This window comes from Ranitomeya imitator, chromosome 1 (genome assembly GCF_032444005.1).
Source record: "Ranitomeya imitator isolate aRanImi1 chromosome 1, aRanImi1.pri, whole genome shotgun sequence".
Taxonomy (NCBI): domain Eukaryota; kingdom Metazoa; phylum Chordata; class Amphibia; order Anura; family Dendrobatidae; genus Ranitomeya; species Ranitomeya imitator.
Window position 1 is genome coordinate 252,737,286 of NC_091282.1, and position 21,376 is coordinate 252,758,661.

Below are 21,376 nucleotides of genomic sequence, written 5' to 3' on the forward strand. Positions count from 1 at the left end.
CCTGTGCTCCCGGATTTTCTTCAGAACTAATGGAATTAATGCTATCGGATGAAAGGTATAAGCCAGTTGGAAGTTCCAGGGAATCAGAAAAGCATCTAGGGTCACTGGGTTCCCCCGTGGGTCGATTGAGCAAAATTTCTGTGTTTTCCGGTTTAGATAGTTTGCGAACAAATCTATTTCCGGTACTCCCCAGCAAGCTACGATGCGGTTGAATATCTCTTGGTTCAACTCCCATTCCCCCTGTCTTAACTGTGTTCTGCTTAAAAAAATCTGCCACCTGGTTCTCTGTCCCTTTGATGTGAAGGGCTGACAGAGAATACAGATTGGTTTCTGCCAATGTCAAGATAGATTTTGTCACTTCCATCAACGAGCGGGACCTTGCTCCCCCCCTGGTGATTGAGGTATGCCGCCACCACCACCCTGTTGTCTGATAGTACTCTTACATGATGGGAACGGAGGAAAACTAGGAAGTGTTCAAGTGCGTATTTTACCGCCAAGAGTTCTTTCATTTTTGATGAGTTTTCTGTTTCTGACCAAGGGCTTTGGGCAATTTGATCTTTCAAATGAGCCCCCCCAACCCCATGCGCTCGCATCCGTGGTTAGGGTTACCGAAACTGGCCATACCCATGGAACCCCCCTGGTTAAGTTGGTCGGGTCTATCCACCAACCTAGGTCTATCCAACAACCTATTGTTCGTGAGATTTTTAAGCGCTTTTCTAAATCCCCTTTTAATCGGAGTTGTGCTTCCAGTATCTCCCACTGGAAATCTCTGGAGTGGTACTGGGCCCATTGGTCTGCTGGCATACAGGCTGTCATTGACCCTAACACAGACATTGCCTTACGTAAAGTGATGACTGGAGAAAGCCTTATTTGAGTTATTAGTTGATTCATGTTAACTTTCGTCCCTTTGAAGACGACATTCTTGTTTTGTCGAATCTATCATTATTCCTTAGTACTGTTGTATTTGTACTGGAATAATTCTGGATTTTTCTAGATTCAACATCCAACCCAAATTTGACAAGGTTGTCATCACATTGTCTAGCTGTTGACTGCAATAGTGTGAGAATCTGCCCACTACCAGGAGATCGTCCATATATGGGACTATTAGCACGTCTTGCTCCCTTATATGGGCCATCACTTATGCCATCAGTTTCGTAAATACTCTCGGGGCTACAGCAAGGCCGAATGGGAGAGCTCTGAACTGATAATGTTTCAGTTCCCCTTGCATTATCACCGCCACTCAGGTATTTCTGGTAACTGGGATGGATAGGCACATGGTAGTATGCGTCTTTCAGATCGACTACAGTCATGAAACAACACAGGTTTTTATTGTTTCCATCTTGAAACTTTGGGTCACTAGATATTTGTTCAATTTTTTTCAGGATTATAATTGTTCTGAATGTCCCATCTGGCTTTGTTCGGAGAAAAAGAGGAGAATAAAATCCCGTATCTTTCTCCTGTTGTGGGACCTCCTCTGTAGGACATTCTTTGCGAGTAGACTGTATATTTCCTTTTGTAGGGCCAGTTGTTCGACCTCTGCATTTCTCTGTGGTGTTATCATGAAATGGTTGCGTGGCATTGTATGGAATCTCAATTTTAGACCTGTCCTTATTATACTCAGTGTCCACTCGCTCCCTGATATTTTTTCCCAGGCTTGAAGGAAGTATGTTAGTCTTCCTCCCACCTGGGGCGCACCTTCATTGGGATTGCTTCTTGTCCGGTTTGTTAAACATGAAGCCTCTGCCTTTAAATGTTTTATCTTCCCATCCTTCTTTTTGATTTTTTGGAGGACGTTTACACATGAACTTCCTACCCCGAAAGGGCCGTTTGTAAGATTGGTTAAGAAACCCTGGGAAGGCTTTCTTTTTGTCTACGGCCTTCGAGGATATCATCTAGGGTAGGCCCAAACAAAAATTCTCCCTCACATGGTATGGAGCATAATTTTGCTTTTGTTTGTAGGTCTCCTGGCCAGCATTTGAGCCATAATGCTCTTCTGGCTGTATTAGAAAATTAAGCTGACCTTCCCGTCAGTCTCACTGAGTCTATGGAAGCGTCTGCCAAATATGCAGCAGCACCCCTCATTACCGACACGGAATCCAATATTGTTTCCCGTGAGGTTTTGTTCCTCAATTGAGATTCTAGGTGGTCCAGCCACACCATCAATGCTCTTTCCGTGCATGTAGCGGCTATTCCTGGTTTTAAACCCCCGCTAGCTGCTTCCCAGTAGCCTTTTAAGAACACCTCGGCCTTCTTGTCCATAGAGTCCTTAAGGGTCCCCATATCCTCAAAGGGTAACGCAAATTTTTTAGAGGCCTTCGCAATAGCGACATCTATTTTAGGTGCTTTTCCCCAAGAAGAACATGCAGGGTCGTCGAACGGATATTTTCTCTTTGGGGCTAGGAGGACTTTCTTGTCTGGCCTCTTCCACTCTTTTTTATTAGGGTCTGAATTTTTTCGTTCAACGGAAATGCCCGACGTTTTCTCTGCTCTAAGCCGCTGAACATAAGGTCTTCTGACATTTTTTTTGTACCGAGTGTCTGCTAGCCCCATAGTTGTTCTAACCGCTTTTATTAGCGCATCTGTTTCTTCTATAGGGAAACAGTTACGACCACTCTCTGATGATGTCGAGCATGATGAAGAGGACAGGGAACTATCAGAACTATATTGGATACTGTGTTCCTCACTAGAACTGGGATCCGGCGATTTACGTCTCGATTTGCATTTCCTTTCAAGGCTTTTTGCGTTTTTCAACGCATCTTCCACCTGAGATTTAATCAGTTCTTTAAGGACGGATACAAATCTTGGGGATTCTTCACTTAAAGTTCTCTATGCAAATAGAGTTTTTTGACCCATGTGGTAGGTAAACCTGCAGAGCAGATTGCACACACTTTGTGCTTAGTTTTCCCCGTACATTTCTTTCCCTAGGGACACAACAAAAAAACCCTATTTAGAATATGGACATTTCCGGAGTTCGCTTACCCTCCTGATATGAGGGAGGTACCGGTTCAGGTCTTGGAGATGCGTCCTCAATTTGAACCGTTGCCTTCCTTCTGGATCCACTGGAGCCTCTGCTGCGTTGTGATCCAGAGCTGTGGCGCTGAGTAGGCTGTGGTTGCGGGTCCTGCTGCGGGCGTTTTTTCGGTAGGGGTTGCAGAATTTCTTCTGCGGGTTGCTCTGATCCACTCATGGTGAAAATAGCTGAGTAGCGATTCTAGGCTGCTCAGCTGTTTAAATCCCCCGCAGCGCCATTAGCTTCCGGTTTCCAGGCGCCCCTGCGCTGACCCGGAAGTACTCCCGCTGCGCCTGCGCACTAAACTGTGGCAAGTCTCGCACGCCACTAGAGCCTCTGCTGCACGCCATGCTGGCCGCCAGCGCCTGGGGGTATCGGAAGTGCCGCCGCAGCCGCCTCCATATCGTCTGTTCCTGTCGGTGGCCGCCGCCACCATTCCCCCAGGGCCCCAGACCGGCGGTAATTTACCAGGTAGCCGCTGCTACCTATTACCGGTCGTGTGATAAAAGGGAAGAGGCAGACCAGATTCCTCTTTCCTGCACCTACTCAGGGCCCGCCGACCCCTGATTGTGCCCTCGGGGACGAAGATCCACCTTGACCGCGGCAGGGCCCCCCGCTGCTTGAATCCGGTCAGATGGTCCCCGCTATCCCGCGATGCAGGTATGTTCACCTGTAGGTTCCCCGTCAGGGACAGGAAACCGAACTGAGGTGGAAGAGAGGTCCCGTCTTTTTAACCTGTGGGTTTCCTGTCCCTGAGGGCGGATCCCTCTCTCTCCGTGGTGCCGTCATGGGGGTAAGAGAAAAGAGGTTAGATTATACTCACCCAGAGGCGGTTCTGCTGCAGTCCTGCCCGATGGGCATCGCGGTCCAGGGCCTCCTATCTTCTAACGATCACGTCCTCTTCTTGTCTTCACGCTGCGGCGCAGGCATACTTTGTCTGCCCTGTTGAGGGCAGAGCAAAATACTGCAGTGCGCAGGCCCTCTCTGACCTTTCCCGGCGCCTGCGAACTGCAGTACTTTGCTCTGTCCTCAACAGGGCAGACAAAGTACGCCTGCGCCGGAGCTGCGGTGTTAAGACAAGAAGAGGATGTGATCGTAAGAAGATGGGAGGCCCCAGGCCGAGACGCCCATCGGACCGGACCGCAGCAGGACCGCCCCTGGGTGAGTATAATCTAACCTCTCTTTTTCATCTTTCAGGTTACATCGGGGGCTTATCTACAGCATTCCAGAATGCTGTATAAGCCCCTGATACCGGTGGGCTTAGCTCAACTTCCATTTTGGGGGTGGCAGGTTCCCTTTAACAACACTTAATGCCCATTACTGTAAACAGTAAAGGACACATTTTACCACTAACTTTAGATGCTGTATAATAAATATTGGGCTTTACCTGCTGCTATTTCTTGCTGTTTTTGCTTTTCAACCATTTCTTTTTCACGTTGCTCTTGGAGTTTCTTCGCCCTCTCTAATCTGGAAGAAAGAAATAATGGTTGTAAACTTATGTTCGGAGAAGTACAGAACACAAATTACCCTGTAACATTTTTACCTTCTAGCCAGTGCTTCTTGTGCATCCATTGCAGTATTTCTTCCTCGAAATGGTGGTGGACTAGGTGGTGTCCGGCTTCGGCTTCTACTGTGCCTTCTAGGTTTGTCAAGTCTCTTCTTTTTTTCACTAGAAGGTATCAAAACAAATCACTTAATTGAAAGTTATACACAAGCACACAATACAAGTTAATGAATTTGGAAACGTACCGACTCCTGCTTCTACTCTTACTCCTGTGGCGGTGCCTGGATCTAGATCTTGAACGAGATCGAGGGCGCCTTTTACGATCTCGGCTCCTCGATCGGGACTTTCTTCTGTCACGGCTTTTACTACGGTGACGCCTGTAACATTAACCGTTCTGTTAAGGATTGGTTACGAGCCATTGTTATATGATATGGTTAAATTAATATTACTAAAAAATTGAAAACATTTGCTCTCAGATGTAAAAGCATGTAAGGCAGTTCAGGTGACATTACAATAAGCTGCCATGTGTGTACAACACTAAACAATTTCTGATCATTATATGACTTGTATCCTGCATTACCATTGGTTTTCCCCCCTCTGCATGGTCTCTAATTTTTTAGTACTCTCAGAGCTAGTGGGCAGACTGCCTGCTATGTTCTCATACACACAGTGATGGATACATGCGCTCGTGTCTATGAAGCATACGTTCAGAATCTGCAGCAGCATGGAGGACAATATATAAAGAACATCGTAACTGTGAACCCAGGACTGAGCCGAGATTAACATTTGTTACAAATCACTAGCCTTGTGGGTGTCTCTCACTCCTCTCTCCTTTTCCATCTATAGATTTCAATTGGCAACTCTAATCTGACAACTCAGTGAGTTGGACTTGGATTTAATTTTGACTAAGACTTATTTTTACTCAAAAATAAAAATGATTAGTTCAAGTAGCATAAGTAGAAAAAGAAGAGGCATATCAGTGGAGTAAGAAACCCTTTACTCTGATAAGATATAATACAAAGTTTGGTATATTAGTTTGAACAATTTATGCAAAGTTTTAGAATTGAAAGCAATTTTTTTTTTTTTTAATTATTTAATCTGGAGGTCGTAAGAAGAAAAAAAGTCTGCAGTCACAATGAGACTGCCGAATTGCGACAGCATGCAATGTTGTCATTTACCTGCATGAACAGATGGTCACGTGACCACATTTATGTGATGTGTATACATGCAGTCAAGTGCCATCTACTGTCATCACACTTCTCTAAATTGTCTTCTATTGAGAGAAACCAGGCGAGTCTGGCTGGCATAGGACCAAAAGTATTTTAATCAGATACATATGGTCACATGCACTGGGAATACAGGGAAATTGTGAGCATGGTCAATGTACACTGTCACGATGTGTTTGCAGTCACTAAGTGACTGCAGTTTTCTTTTCAGTCTGGACAACCACTGACTTTTACAGGGCTTAAGTGCTATGGATTATAAAAAGTTGTGTGTATTTAAGTTTAAAATGCCAAGAAAAGAATGCATAATAAATTAAAACAAGAAATGACACATTAGAAGCTCAATAAAGCTTACCGGTCACGTGAACGAGACCTGGAATGACTTCTACCTCTAGACGATCTCTTTTCTTTACGTCGATGTCTTTCCTCTCCATTTTCTGATGAATTAAGCCTCTCCCTCACTTTGTCTGTATGCTCTTTATCAAAGTCATCAGATCTGTGTTTCTTGGAGGATTTGTCTTTGGATTCATATCTTCTTGCCTGTTTTAACAAGAAGTTGGTTCTTTCAGGAAAATAGTGCAACAAAAAGAGTTAGTATGAGTGTCAAATGATTGACATATGTTGTGATGTAACTTCTGTAACCTTAGTAAAAAAAATTAACTAAGGCTTCAAATCTGGAAGTTAAAATTGGTATCTTTGAGATAAATCTCCAAGTCCAAACAGAAAATTTCTGAGCTGCACCTGAACTAAAGTACTCACATAAAAAACAGCTTAATTTCCACTTTTTTTTTTTTTTAAATAATTCTAAAAAGAGCCAAATATTTTAGGCAACTTAAACTGCGTGCATAACATAAAAAAACACACAATCAAACTGACTTTCAAGTAGTCAGCATTTGCATTTACACCGTAAACAAGGCATTTTGATGGGTTTTCAGAGTGAAACATGAAGGGTGGTGACCCCTTTGGTGCTGCATGAAACTCTTGACCTCTAGGGATCCAATGTGGACAAACTACAAAATAAGTAAGGCTAGCTTCACATTGCGTTAGGGCAATCCGTTTAGCGCATACGCTAGCGGATTGCGCTAACGCAATGTCCCAAAAGGGATCGCGTTTAGCGATCCCGCTAGCGCAGATACCCGATCTGCGCTAGCTAGGAACGGACCTCGGACGCTGCAAGCAGCGTCCGCGGTCCGACCGAAACTAACGGGGTATCGCTAGCGCATGCCAAAAATGGCATGCGCTAGAGATCCGTTAGCATATTGCAGTCAATGGGTGCGCTAACGGATCCGTTACATAGCATTAATTGCGCCATGTAACGGAGTCCGCTAGCGGACACCCATTAACGCAATGTGAACCTAGCCTTACTACAAACACCAAATTAATCTAAAAAAAATGTTGTGCTTCAAAATTAATTCATAAAAATATATGCTAATGACCCACCTGCGCTCATGGGAAATATATAGTACTTGCGTTACAGCGACAGAGCCACTTACGCTCTAATAAATACAATAAATATGTGAAGAGTTAAATGTAATAAGTGGGCTATGCCTAAAAATCAAATGTATACTGGCACCCTCCTACTATGGTGGAATGGGGATTTATCCGTTAGGAACCGACAGTAATGGAGTGCCCGCAAATAGTGAAACATCCACTTACTAGTTACTAATGCTGAACGTCCAGACCTTCAGCATTAGCAACTAGTAAGTGGATGTTTCACCATCTGCGGGCACTCCATTACTGTCGGTTCCTAACGGATAAATCCCCATTCCACCATAATAGGAGGGTGCCAGTATACATTTGATTTTTAGGCATAGCCCACTTATTACATTTAACTCTTCACATATTTATTGTATTTATTAGAGCGTAAGTGGCTCTGTCTATCTCGCTGGAACGCAAGTACTATATATTTTCCATGAGCGCAGGTGGGTCATTAGCATATAGTCTTTAGTCCAATTATCTCAGACAGGGTATAGCACAGACCCTGCCACCCCACCAGCAGCTTCATGCCCCCTTTTTTTTCCATCTCCCTCAATCAGCCTCTTCCCCTTTTCTTCTATTGCCCGGAGTGTACAGCACCAGTGTTTATAATTTCTTAATTCATAAAAATATGTAGATCTATTTTTTCTTTCATAAACACATTGCACATTTCTGTGAACCAACTAATCCATTTGTCTAAAGTGAGATATTTACCCGCTAAATTGAACAGCAAGGTGCAGAGATTACATCATTTATCATGCAAGTTTATTCTGTAAAGTAAAATCTACCACTTAAAGCCAGCAATACTATTCTTATGGAGGAAAAGCTGACAATAGCAGCTGCTAGGAAGTTGACTTTTTAACATGCTGCCCGATAGACAGGACCTTGAATATATATGTAAATATCCACTTTAGCATCTTTTGAGTCCTTCATTATGGAAATCAGTAGCGGTCCAAGATCACAACTTCAAAACTGTCATCTTCCGTTAATCTTCTAAAATAGTTTTTTATTTTGACTAAACTTCCACTTCAAACATTGTATTCTATCTTTTAATCTTTATAACCAAGGAAGTCCACCAGATCATACTGGGTAAACTGAACGTTAGATTTGATTAAAAGGTTTGTATGTCAGCAACAAAAGAGTGAAATGTGAAGTTTCAAGAATGGATCCCCTAAGAGGAGACATTTAGTAAATGATACATGTGCTTACAAAAACACACACGAAAATAGGTATGAAGGCTGTTTTTTAGTGACTGTACCACTTCAATTTTTAAATTACATGACATACAACTTACCACATACCATTTCTCATACCAAAACATATTGGCACGCACACATCTGCCATTCTAAAAATACACCACGTACCCATGACCTAATGTACAAAAGTTGTTTTTGTGTAGTAATGAAAAAAAATAATAAAAAAATTATATGGCTCTTTAAGAACAGATGCATTAATGTTCTCTATAAATTAAGTTAACTAAACCACCCCCATTGCCTTTAGACATTCCTTTATCTGTTTTAAGAACAAATGGCATTAAAAGGAGATTCTCCTTTTCAAAAATGGATAGTCACATACTGCTTGCAAGTACAAACAATTTTGCAATTTACTGCTTATTAAAATGTTTAGCTGTTCTTGAGATACGAACACTAGTGGAGAAAGACTGAAGGCGATGGATCTAAAGGTACCTTCACACTGAGCGACGTTACAGCGATACCGACAACGATGTCGATCGCTGCAGCGTCGCTGGAGAGCTGTCACACAGACAGCTCTCCAGCGACCAACGATGCCGGTAACCAGGGTAAACATCGGGTTACTAAGCGCAGTGCCGCGCTTAGTAACCCGATGTTTACCCTGGTTACCAGCGTAAGCGTAAAAAAAAAAACCAAACACTACATACTTACCTTCCGCTGTCTGTCCCTGGCGCTGTGCTTTCCTGCACTGGCTGTGAGCACAGCGGCCGGAAAGCAGAGCGGTGACAGACACCGGAAGGTAAGTATGTAGGGTTTGTTTTAACTTTTACGATGGTAACCAGGGTAAACATCGGGTTACTAAGTGCGGCCCTGCGCTTAGTAACCCGATGTTTACCCTGGTTACCAGTGAAGACATCGCTGAATCGGCGTCACACACGCCGATTCAGCGATGTCTGCAGGGAGTCCAGCGACGAAATAAAGTGCTGGACTTTCTGCAGCGACCAACGACATCACAGCAGGATCCTGATCGCTGCTGCGTGTCAAACTGAACGATATCGCTAGCCAGGACGCTGCAACGTCACGGATCGCTAGCGATATCGTTCAGTGTGAAGGTACCTTTACTAACAGTTATTTAAAGCTCGTTGCCTTGCAGCTACCGCTAATAAGCAGCAGAACACAAGTACTGCTTGTCACCTGGCCAGAATAGGCAGATTACAGTACAGTGTGTAGCCAGACATTAGTAGTGGTGGTTGGGCTCCTAGGCATCAAGCTAAAGTTAAATGTCTCAATAACAGCAGAAAATTTTAATTACAAAACTGTAAAAATGTTTTTTTTTTTTTTACAAGTACTTCCCTACCTATGAAGATAGGAATGACATTTTAATGTCCAAAATAAATGCACTGCATAAGTGATGCAAAAGTATGTACACAATTCAGAGCAACAGGCACCACACAAAACCACCATGCCTTTCCGTAGAGCTCAGGAACTTCAGGCTTATGAGCGACCACTCAGAAATCAGGTGCAAAACCATTGACTGTAAAGTCTCCAGAAAATCCAGATGCAGAGAGGAGTAGGCGGCACAGGGAAGCGGTTCACCGTGTGGACAATGGACGTTTTCTGTACAGCCTAAGCTTCAACGGATCCAGGTGACCAGATTCCCCCGCATCCATGTCTCCCGATTACGAATAGAGGAAAGTTTTTACCCGATATGGAGTGCTGCCTATTCATCTCTGCACCTAGATATGAAGTGATGCAAAAGGAAGAAAAATGACCCAAACGATTATTATAATTTGGTTTCCATCTGGCTTCGGTTAGGCTATGATGTTCACACTAGATGTTTTGGGTTTTTTTTAATGCAAATTTTCAGCAGCATTTTAAAAAATCTCATGCACACACTTTTTTGTCATCAGTATTTTCTGCTTTTCATGGTTTTTTTGCACAATAGCGAGTGTCACTTCAGTGTTTTTCACCCCTTGAAGGTAATGGGTGCTGAAAAACCCTGAAAATCCATACCAGAAAGATGCAGGTATCAAGTTTTGCAGCGTTTTTGCGCAAAACGCGGTTACATGAAACACTGCAGGGCTGGGATTCCTGGGCATGCACACTGCGTGTCTAAGCCCCTCACCCAGGTTGCAGTGCGCATGCCCAGGAATCCCAGCCTCGCAGTGTGAATACATCATAAGACACTGATGGGCTGGGATTCACAAGCAGGGCAGCAGATTTCAAAACAAACAGGGCTGAGGAGGCGGAGCCCGGCGCCAAGAAGACTTGAGTGACGGCTGTGAGGAGTCTGCAGCGGGGGAGGGGGGGGTTTACAAAATGGATTATTTCTGCATTTATAGAACCAATAACTAAAAGAGCCAACTTGTCAGAATGCAGCATTACTGCTGCACAAGGTGGCTCTTTTAGTTTCAAACGCCTGGGGGGAAGGGGTGGTGACAGGTTCCCTTTAATATCTACTCTTCAAAGCAGCATGCAAAATTGATTCTATAGTTTTTTTGGCACCTTATCTATAAATTCTCAATTTAGAGAAAGGACCAAAATAAAACAGCAGACAAAGGCATGGCTAGATCACGGATCCTTCACCGTACAAAAACCATACAATCAACTAATGTGTGTGATTATATATGTATTCAGTGATTTTATATTTTAGAGATTTAGACAAAAATGATCAAAATATAATTTAGAATGGTAATAAAGAGAAATGAAATAAGATTATTTAAACAAAAACATTAGAATCTTCCTCACAGGAGATGATACATTAAAGAAATGACACAATGAACCCTGAGAAGGGAATCTCTGGAATTACTAAAATAAATCCTCTGTGGCTCAAGGTCAGTTTCCATAGCATTTTTGGAAGAAAATACAAGATTTGTATATTTGTGTTTTCTATATATTTCAGGTAAACAGTAAAAAGACATACACAACATAACTTGCTGTAAATACATCTGGGAGAGAATTCCACCTTGAGACAAACTTACAAGCTATATTTACAGGTACCTGGATACAACAGATGTTTCTTTGCTGTAAGCATTTATCAGCTGTCATACCTCAAGTAAAAGAAAACGTTTGTCCAGTGGATCACTGATTAAAGGTGGAATTCCCATTAAACAGTTCACTAAATGTATTTCATAAGGCAAGTAGTAGGTTGAATAACTTATAGTTACCTTATCATGAAGTAGGCTTATTATTTTGCTATCTGAGTCTGGAGCGTCTTCAGTTCAGTCTCTTCGTGCTTTAGCACGCTGAGTATGATTTATTATAGAAATGTTATCATGTGGTCGAAGCACAATAATAAACTTTATATAAATGCTTCTTATTACGGCGATCACCAAAAGTATTGTAAAATATTAGTCCAGCTTCCAGTATCAATCTTGTGCCACTGTTTAGTACTTGTTCTATAGAAAACTGAGTTGCCATATTACAAAAAGGTAGAAAAAAGTTAATATGTAATGAGATGGCATCCCAGCTGAAGTCAAATGTATTAAACCCACAGTAAGGGTGAATTCACAAGAAGCAGATTTAATGCAAACATGTATACAACTGATATGTTTATGTGGCTTGAACATGCAAAAATCCAACAACACTATAATATGCATGGAACAGTTTTTCAGCCACAAAACTTCTACAACAAATCTGCCACAATTGTAAATACCCATGATGTGGTAACAAAAGGTCTCCAGAATCCAAACTTTGCAAACAGATGAACAATTCGGATAAAATAAATTTCCCATTCACCTGCTGCTGGTTGTATAATTCATATAGATACTGCTGAAGCTGTAATAAATGCAGTGTCAGGCTTTTTTTTTTTGAGGAGTACCAGTTGCAATAATCTGTAAAGGTTGAGTCCAATAAATTCCATCCAACTTCGACATGTACTTACCATTTAGTAAAAACAATTCCTACATAAACACACGCACAAACACAGTTGTTACACTACAAAATATTAATTACCTCTTTGCTTCTGCTCCTACTCCTATGCTTCTTTCCTTCATCTGTAAAAGAGAAAAATCAATTGATGTAAATGAATCAGTCTTTAATTCTGTTCTAATGGTTCTATATTATAAAAGGAGATGAACAGTAAGTTACATGATCGGACGCAGCATTTACGGACCATGGGAACATATCCTTGTGATACTTTCTGAGAGAAAAATACCTACTTTTTTCTCAGGTGTGCAACTAGTTCCATCATTTTTTTTTTCTTGTCCTTTTTTCCACTGAAGCAGATATACTGTCTGAACTCTCTTTAGCCATTAACTCGTAAGTTAACAGTTAAAAATGGATGAAACTAGGAAGGAACACTGAAGTACAAAGTCCACCATCTTATAGTTTCATCCGTGTCTCAAGGAACCCATAGTTTACTGGCAGAGTCTGAGCCACAAAAAAGATGACATAAGCACATACGCTCAAGCCTAAAAGGGTTCTCCAAGAAATGTACTAAAATAAATACACATCTAAATATTAAACATTTTTCTAAATACCTTCATTAAGAAAAAAGGCATCTGAAATCTAGGATGGTGTGTTATTGATAGTAGTTGCCAACTTTGAGTACAGACAGCGTGCAGTAAATAAAGCGTACATTTTTGCTAAATGATATATTTAGAAAAATGATTATTTAAATGTGTATCTATTTATGCTAAAACATTTCTTGGAGAACCCCTTTAAGGTTTGGAGACAGACACGTTTAAAATAAGTGTATATGGCTCAGTGAATCTATGGGTGCGAGTGCTGCTCGAGAATAAAAAAAAAAAGCAAAACAATAAAAAACAGCACTAGGACATGACACATGGATGTGTGACTAACTTTAGTAGAGCTTGTTTTAAGGTACTGTCACACTAGACGATATCGCTAGCGATCCGTGACGTTGCAGCATCCTGGCTAGCGATATCGTCCAGTGTGACACGCAGCAGCGATCAGGATCCTGCTGTGATATCGCTGGTCGGGGAAGAAAGTCCAGAACTTTGTTTCGTCGCTGGATCTCCCGCTGACATCGCTGAATCGGCATGTGTGACGCCGATTCAGCGATGTCTTCGCTGGTAACCAGGGTAAACATCGGGTTACTAAGCGCAGGGTCGCGCTTAGTAACCCGATGTTTACCCTGGTTACCATCGTTAAAGTAAAAAAAACAACCACTACATACTTACCCACCGCTGTCTGTCCCCGGCGCTCTGCTTCTCTGCTCTGGCTGTGAGCACAGCGGCCGGAAAGCACAGCGGTGACGTCACCGCTCTGCTTTCCGGCTGCCCGGCGCTCACAGCCAGAGCAGAGAAGCACAGCGCGGCCCTGCGCTTAGTAACCCGATGTTTACCCTGGTTACCGGGGACCTCGGGATCTTTGGTCGCTGGAGAGCTGTCTATGTGACAGCTCTCCAGCGACCAAACAGCGACGCTGCAGCGATCCGGATCGTTGTCGGTATCGCTGCAGCGTCGCTGAGTGTGACGGTACCTTTAATCTGAAACTCTAGAGAAATGTAGGTCTGTAAATGAACTACAGTGAAAAATATTATTATTTAAAACTTTTTTTTAGCACAATATTGCTTCCTTTTAGTGTTTAACCCCTTAGTGACGGAGCTAAATTTCTAACATCTGACCCTTTATGTGGTAATAAATCTGAAATGCTTCAACAGATCAAGGATTTTGAGATTGTTTTTCGTGACATGTTGTACTTTATGTTAATGGTAAATGTATGTATGTTTGGGTTTATAAAAAAAAAATATCAGAAATTTGACAAAAAATGTAAAAAAAAAGTGCAATTTTCAAACATTAAATCATTTATCCCTTTAATCCAGGTAATCATACCACACAAAAACATTAATAAATAACATTTCCCTCATGTCTTCTTTACATCAGCACCATTTGTAAAATGTTATTTTATTTTGTTAGCCTTTTAGGAGGTTTAAAAATGTAGCAGTAATTTTTCAAGGAAATTTACAAAACTTATATTCTTGAAGGACCTATTCAGGTTTGAAGTGACTTTTGGGGTTCTAGATATTGGAAAACCTCCAAAAGTGATACCATTTTAAAAAAAACACCCCCTGACATTAAAAACTGCAGTCGGGTAGTTTATTAACCCTTCAGGTGATCTGGATTGAATGCAAAGTAGCATGACAGGAATGAAAAAAATGTATTTTTACCACTGACGGCTATGTGCCCATGTTGCGGATTTCTATGCGGATTTTTCCGCTCAGTGTTAGAAAAATCCACAGGTAAAACGCACTGCGTTTTACCTATGGTTTTCCAGCGTTCTTTGTGCAGATTTCACCTGCATTTTAACACCTGCGGATTCCTATTGAGGAGCAGGTGTAAAACGCTGCAGAATCCGCACAAAGAATTGACATGCTGCGGAAAATAAAAAGCAGCGTTTCCGCGCGGTATTTTCCGCGGCATGTGCACTGTGGATTTTGTTTTCCATAGGTTTACACGGTACTGTAACCCGGATGGAAAACTGCTGTGAATCCGCAGACAAATGCACAACGTGCGCACATGCCCTAAATGTCGCTGACTTCTGAACAGGCCGCTATAGCCAGCAGACTCTAAGGCCGCTATTTGGCTGCGAATTATCAAGGCAAACATCAGGACTAGTGATGAGCTTATATACTCGTTACTCGAGATTTGCCGAGCACGCTCGGGTGTCCTCAGAGTATTTTTTTTAGTGCTCGGAGATTTAGTTTTCATCGCTGCAGCTGAATGATTTACATCTGTTAGACAGCATAAGTACATGTGGGAGTTGCCTGGTTGCTAGGGAATCCCCACATGTAATCAAGCTGGCTAAGAGATGTAAATCATTCAGCTGCAGCGATGAAAATCTCCGAGCACTAAAAAAAAATACTCGGAGGACACCCGAGCGTGCTCAGGAAATCTCGAGTAACGAGTATATTTGCTCATCACTAATCAGGACCACAGAATCATGATCTCAGGGTGCTGATGGGGTTAAATCGGAATCCCCCACACTGTTAACCATTTATATGATGTAGTCACTATTGATAGCTACATCTAAGGGGTTAAACAAATATGGACGGTGCCAACACTGATCGTGGCTGATACAGTAAGTTGACAATAAGTTGTCAGCTATAGTGTTCAGCCGACAGCTGCTGGATTGTCACCTGTATGGGGATGCTATTCTCTTATATCTCAGGTCAGTTAAAAGACATATTGACGGTCATTAAGGGGATAAAGTAATAATAAAAAAAAAAGTTTGTTTCAGATGAACACTGAAATTCTGAGACTACTTGACTAGGTCCGCGTGCTCATCAATATGGAAGATGTATGCAGGAGCCGCCTGCCATGAAAGCAATGTATTGTCTGCTCAAATGCACTCACTAAACCACATTTTATGGATTGTGCTATTTATTCGCAATATCCAGAATGACTGTGCTTCTTCTGAGCTGAAGGCCGCATTCACACGTTGAGTGTTCGGTCAGTATTTTACATCACTATTTGTGTTAGCCAAACCAGGAGTTGGTGAAAAATGATTAGGTGGTGACGTATTTCTATTATACTTTTCTTCTGATTTTTGCACTCCCGATTTTGGTTTACAGAAACTGATGTAGAATACTAAATATGTGAACGTGGACTAAATCAACTGTCTCATTATCATATATGAGGTTGTTAGAATAGGTGAGTAACTGCAGCACCAGCACAGATCGTAAAGTATGGTCATGTGAATGCAGCCTAAAGGTACCTTCACACAGCAACTTTACAATGAGAACGACAATGATCTGTGACGTTGCAGCGTCCTGGATAGCGATCTCGTTGTGTTTGACACGCAGCAGCGATCTGGATCCTGCTGTGATATCGCTGGTCGGAGCTACAAGTCCAGAACTTTATTTGGTCGTCAGGTCGGCGTGTATCGTCATGTTTGACAGCAAAAGCAACGATGCCAGCAATGTTTTTACATGGAGCGTGAACGATAAGTGAGTCGCCGTTACGTCACTGGATCGCTCCTGCATCGTTCTGGAGCTGCAGTGTTTGACGTCTCTACAGCAACCTAAACAGCGACGCTGCAGCGATCGGCTCGTTGTCTATATCGCTGCAGCGTCGCTGAATGAATGTGACGGTACCTTAAGGCCTCTTTCACACGTCAGTGTCTCCGGTACGTGTACTGACAGTTTTCTCACGTACCGGAGACACTGACACACGTAGACCCATTCAAATGAATGGGTCTATGCACATGTCTCCGTGTTTTCACGGACCGTGTGTAAAACATGGAGACATGTCCGCTTTTCTCCGGAAACACGTACCGCAATACGTCCCGCACACGCAGAACAGTGTGCACTCTCCTCCGTGTGCACGTACCGCCCGCAGGAGAGACAGCGCTACAGTAAGCGCTGTCCCCCCTGCGTGTGGTGCTGAAGCCGGCATTCATTCCTTCTCCCCAGCATCGTTCGCTGGAGAGAAGAAATGAAAAATCAAGGTTTGTTTTCTTTTGTGTTAAAAATAAAGTTTGTGGATGCGCATATTCATCACTGTAATGAGCGGTACCATGTGACCGCTCACACAGGACCTGCTGCCGGCGCTGAGAGCACACATCGCAGGAGCTGGGTGAGTATTTCTCGGCAAGCGGGCGGGCGCACTGGGGATGGGAGGCGGGAGGTGACCCACAAACTTTATTTTTAACACATAAAAAAACCAAACCTTGATTTTTCATTCCTTCTCTCCAGCGAACGCTGCTGGGGAGAAGGAATGAATGCCGGCTTCAGCACCACACGCAGGGGGGACAGCGCTTACTGTGTGCCAGTACGGCGGCCGCATGTGTGCCACACTGATGTGCTACGTGAGCACACGGACACACGGATAACTCCGGTACCGAAATTATCTGGACGTGTGAAAGAGGCCTAACATTGTTCCGTGAGCCGGCAGCGTGCAGTTCATTGTGCATATGGACAACACATTGACCAGAAATACATTAGTCTGAACATAGCTTGACTCTCACTTGAAGATCTCACAAGAGTACACTCCAATTGGAACCATGTAATTCTTTGTATCATTGAAGTAGATATGTGCACCCCAGCTGCTCTGCAGACTATGTCCCGGAGACTGCTATAAGCCAAGGGACTTGTCACCTGTTTACTGCACACAATGCTTTCATGAACTATTTAGACTTGTAAATTATATCTGAAACCATCCGAAACAAGCCAGCTTACCAGTCTTCCTTTTATGCTCCCTTGAACGTGAACGAGACCTTGAATAATGCCTATAAGCTTTAGGGGACTTTGAAGGGTCACAATGCTCCATGCGTTTTTCTAATGTCGGTGATAAGCTTCCAGGAGATCCGTCTTCCCGCTCTGGGTCACTAGACTAAAAAGATACATAAAAATAATAATAATGTTAACTTCCATTCAAAAGTATTTTCACAATTTTTAAAAAATTTTCTATTATGCTTTAAAGGGAACCTGTCACCCCGTTTTTTGAGATTGAGCTATAAATACTGTTAAATAGGGCCTGCGCTGTGTGTTCCTATAGTGTATGTAGTGTACCCCGATTCCCCATGTATGCTGAGAAATAACTTACCAAAGTCGCCGTTTTCGCCTGTCAATCAGGCTGGTCAGGTCGGGAGGGCGTGGTGACATCGCTGGTTCTTCCTCAGCTTTACGTTGGTGGCGTAGTGGTGAACAAGCAGCGCGCGATCTGCGCTGTCATCCCTTTCGTCGGTGGGGGCGGCCATCTTCCTGGGGCCGCGCGTGCGCAGATCGAGTGCTCTGCTGCACGGGGCTTCAGGAAAATGGCCGCGGGATGCCGCGCGTGCGCATTAGAGATCGCGGCGGCCATTTTCCCAAAGCCGAGTTTGCATCTCGGCTTTGGGAAAATGGCCGCCGCGATCTCTAATGCGCTTGTTCACCACTACGCCACCAACGTAAAGCTGAGGAAGAACCAGCGATGTCACCACGCCCTCCCGACCTGACCAGCCTGATTGACAGGCGAAAACGGCGACTTTGGTAAGTTATTTCTCAGCATACATGGGGAATCGGGGTACACTACATACACTATAGGAACACACAGCGCAGGCCCTATTTAACAGTATTTATAGCTCAATCTCAAAAAACGGGGTGACAGGTTCCCTTTAAGTATGTTCCTCAAATAACCTCATTTGTTTTGGTGCAAAATGTCACAAATGTTATTTGCAACACTAAAATAAGACCTCATTCTGTTAGCTTGGCTAACAATTACTGACAACATCTCGATTTGCAGGACCAAGTCAATCACCCACATCATTCATCTGTGGCCAAAGGAGAATCGTCTTCTGCCTCCAAGGCATCTGTGCCGGCCTGGTTGGCTAACCAAACCATGAGCTGTGGGTGCCGTTAAGTAGGAGGTGCTTCTAAGGCGCCATCATCCAGAGGCTACAGATTACCAACGTGGCCAATCGATTTGCAGAACCCAGACAATTCGCAACAACTTCAGCAGTAGGACACAGATTGTAAAATTAAACACTGCTGCCAAAAAGGCCGCAGTAAGGCTATTTTCTAGCATCGTTTTGGAGAAAAACCACATCCTGCAAAGTTGCCCGCAGGATGCGTTTTTTCTCCATAGACTTGCATTAACGACGTATTGCCACACGTCGCATCTGTCGTGCGACGGATGCATTGTATTTTTGGCCGCCGCGACGCACAAAAAACATTCTATGTAACTTTTTGTGCAACGGGTCCGCCATTTTCGACTGCGCATGCGTGGCCGTAACTCCGCCCCCTCCTCCCCGGAACTCACAATGGGCAGCGGAAGCGTTGTAAAACTGCATCCGCTGCCCACGTTGTGCTAATCAATCACACTGTCTGTCGGGCCAACGGTTTGCGACGGCCCATACCGACGGACTAGTGTGAAAGTAGCCGAACACGTTCAGTATTTGGTGAGGTTTTTTTTTACCTCAGAATGTACTTCTGTATCTGTAAGAAGAAAAGTATAATAGAAACACGTCGCCAGTTCTGTATTATCACCCAGTCCTGGTTTTGGCTGATAAACACTGAGGTGAAATACTGACCGAGGCCTACGAGTGAGAGGCTAGTAACATGCACACTAACAGGGGGGAACATATACAGCGCGCACCGGAGGACATACTGGACAAGATACCAGTGAGCCGCTGATAACGGCGCCGTTACGTGAATTACTGAGGGCGAGGGGCCTAGCATCAGCTGAACATGGACCGACATCCGGCGCTACCACAGAGCAGGCCGCAGGGAACATGGCAGAGCTGCGGCGCCATTTTCCCTGGCTCTGGGGCTCCCTGCAGCTCCTGTAGGCTATTACGGGCATGCACCTACCGCCATGGTTAGTGGAAAAGCGAAAGGTTCTCGCCTTCTGCCGCGGAGTCCGGATCTGTGGCGCCGCCAGCTGCGGTCACACGGATCAACAACGTCGACCGACCGAATGAAGCGGGCGGGGCACTAATACCCGTATGTGGAAACACAAAGGAAGCTGCCTTCGCGCTGAGCATTCTGGGAGCGGGGCGTGACGTCAGGGCAACCTAGCAACCCTCACGTCACTGTTCCCTTCCCGCCAGATTCAAGTGGAAGAAGTGCTCGCGGGCGCCGCGGGTAGGTGACCGGCGGGTGACGTGGGTGGAGGGTGAGGGAACCCGGCTGGTTAGTGTGTGTGCTCCGAGCAGCCGCCTCACACATGGCTGTCAGTGATAACTTTTCACCAGAGCAGAGGCTCCACCGTTCCGGGCTGTGGGCGCAGCGTCCCCTCATCATGGCTGCTGCTCTGGCTATTGCCCAATCTTGGGAGCCCCTCCATGTCTTCCAATAGGGCGTCATTCACATGATAAACCGCGGGATGATCCCAAAAGTCAGAATATTCTACCTGCAGCCATTAATGCCTATTATGGAGCCCACTATCCAATATGCGGGGAGACCTCCCATAAGAGGTGGCGAGGATTGTGCCAACAGGCTGTGCGTACTGTCAGTGTCCGGATGTGTAACCGCAAGGGTGGGAAATGGGGTTGGCATGTAAAGGGTGGTGCTGTGGAAGACCCCAGACCCCCCAAGAAGGAGGGCACGAAAAGCTGCTATTCCGATAAGGCTACTTTCACACTAGCGTTTTCTGCAATCCGTCACAATGCGTTGTTTTGCAGAAAAAACGCATCCTGCAAAAGTGCTTGCAGAATGCGTTTTTTCCCCATAGACTTGCATTGACGACGGATTGCCACACGTCGCATCCGTCGAGCGACGGATGCGTCGTGCTTTTGCGGACCATCGGGAGCAAAAAACGCTACATGTAACTTTTTTTCTCCTGACGGACCACTTTTTCCGACCGCGCATGCGCGGCCGGAACTCCGCCCCCACCTCCCCACACCTTACAATGGGGCAGCGGATGCGCCGGAAAAATGCATCCGCTGCACCCATTGTGCAATGCAGCAAACGCTAGCGTCGGAATCTCCCCGACGCATTGCGACGGGGAAATTCCGACACTAGTGTGAAAGTAGCCTAACTTCTTACGTATCAGATATTCCTTATTTTGTATTTTTATTTTTTTTAAATCAGTGTAGCGACTCCGATTTTCCTCCATTTTTGCCATCACCGTGGCATCCACGTTTCTCTTGGGGCTCGTTCACACAACTGTATTTTCAGTCTGAATTCTATCCATGAAAAAAGAAAGAGCCAGCGGTCGGGCCAATGTTAGTCAATGAGCAGTGCTGATAACTGGTTTTTCACTGACCGAATCTGCATGTGAAAAAAAATCACAGCCAGCACTATTTTTTATTTTTTTCTGTAAATCCGATGAGACTCGGCCATTCAAGTGTACGGGTGTGAAAATAAAATCAGATTCCATGCAAAGTATATATAGTGGAGCATCCGATTTTTACTGATACATTGCGATCCTGTAACATAAGACATTGTAAATGATTAAATGCTGCTGCTGGAAAAACACCGAATTGTATATGGACGGCACACACATGACAGGGGAACCTACCCTTTAATAATAATAATAATAATAATCTTTATTTTTATATAGCGCTAACATTACGCAGCGCTTTACAG

The 21,376-nt window shown here is 44.0% G+C and overlaps 2 protein-coding genes across 5 annotated transcripts in view; one reads left to right on the forward strand and one right to left on the reverse strand.

Annotated features, from left to right (window-relative positions):
• The window catches only part of RSRC2 (arginine and serine rich coiled-coil 2), a 47,509-nt gene extending 27,681 nt beyond the window's left edge, over positions 1 to 19,828 (reverse strand). For 2 of the 4 annotated variants that reach the window (XM_069755654.1, XM_069755648.1), the window contains exons 1-7: positions 19,658 to 19,828; positions 17,546 to 17,699; positions 12,358 to 12,398; positions 6,093 to 6,277; positions 4,760 to 4,891; positions 4,554 to 4,679; positions 4,398 to 4,477 (exon numbers count right to left, since the gene is read on the reverse strand). In XM_069755654.1, coding sequence (XP_069611755.1) covers positions 4,398 to 4,477; positions 4,554 to 4,679; positions 4,760 to 4,891; positions 6,093 to 6,277; positions 12,358 to 12,398; positions 17,546 to 17,699; positions 19,658 to 19,663 — 724 coding nt within the window. In that variant the 5' untranslated portion in view covers positions 19,664 to 19,828. Of the gene's footprint in view, positions 1 to 4,397; positions 4,478 to 4,553; positions 4,680 to 4,759; positions 4,892 to 6,092; positions 6,300 to 11,570; positions 11,649 to 12,357; positions 12,399 to 17,545; positions 17,700 to 19,657 lie in introns of those variants that run through there. The other 2 variants (XM_069755658.1, XM_069755656.1) reach the window with 2 other exon arrangements.
• A 73-nt stretch (positions 19,829 to 19,901) lies between these two features.
• KNTC1 (kinetochore associated 1) overlaps positions 19,902 to 21,376 on the forward strand; it is a 356,896-nt gene continuing 355,421 nt past the window's right edge. The window contains exon 1 of the mRNA XM_069755662.1: positions 19,902 to 19,930. The gene's annotated coding sequence lies outside the window, so the exon portion shown is untranslated. The remainder of the gene's footprint in view (positions 19,931 to 21,376) is intronic.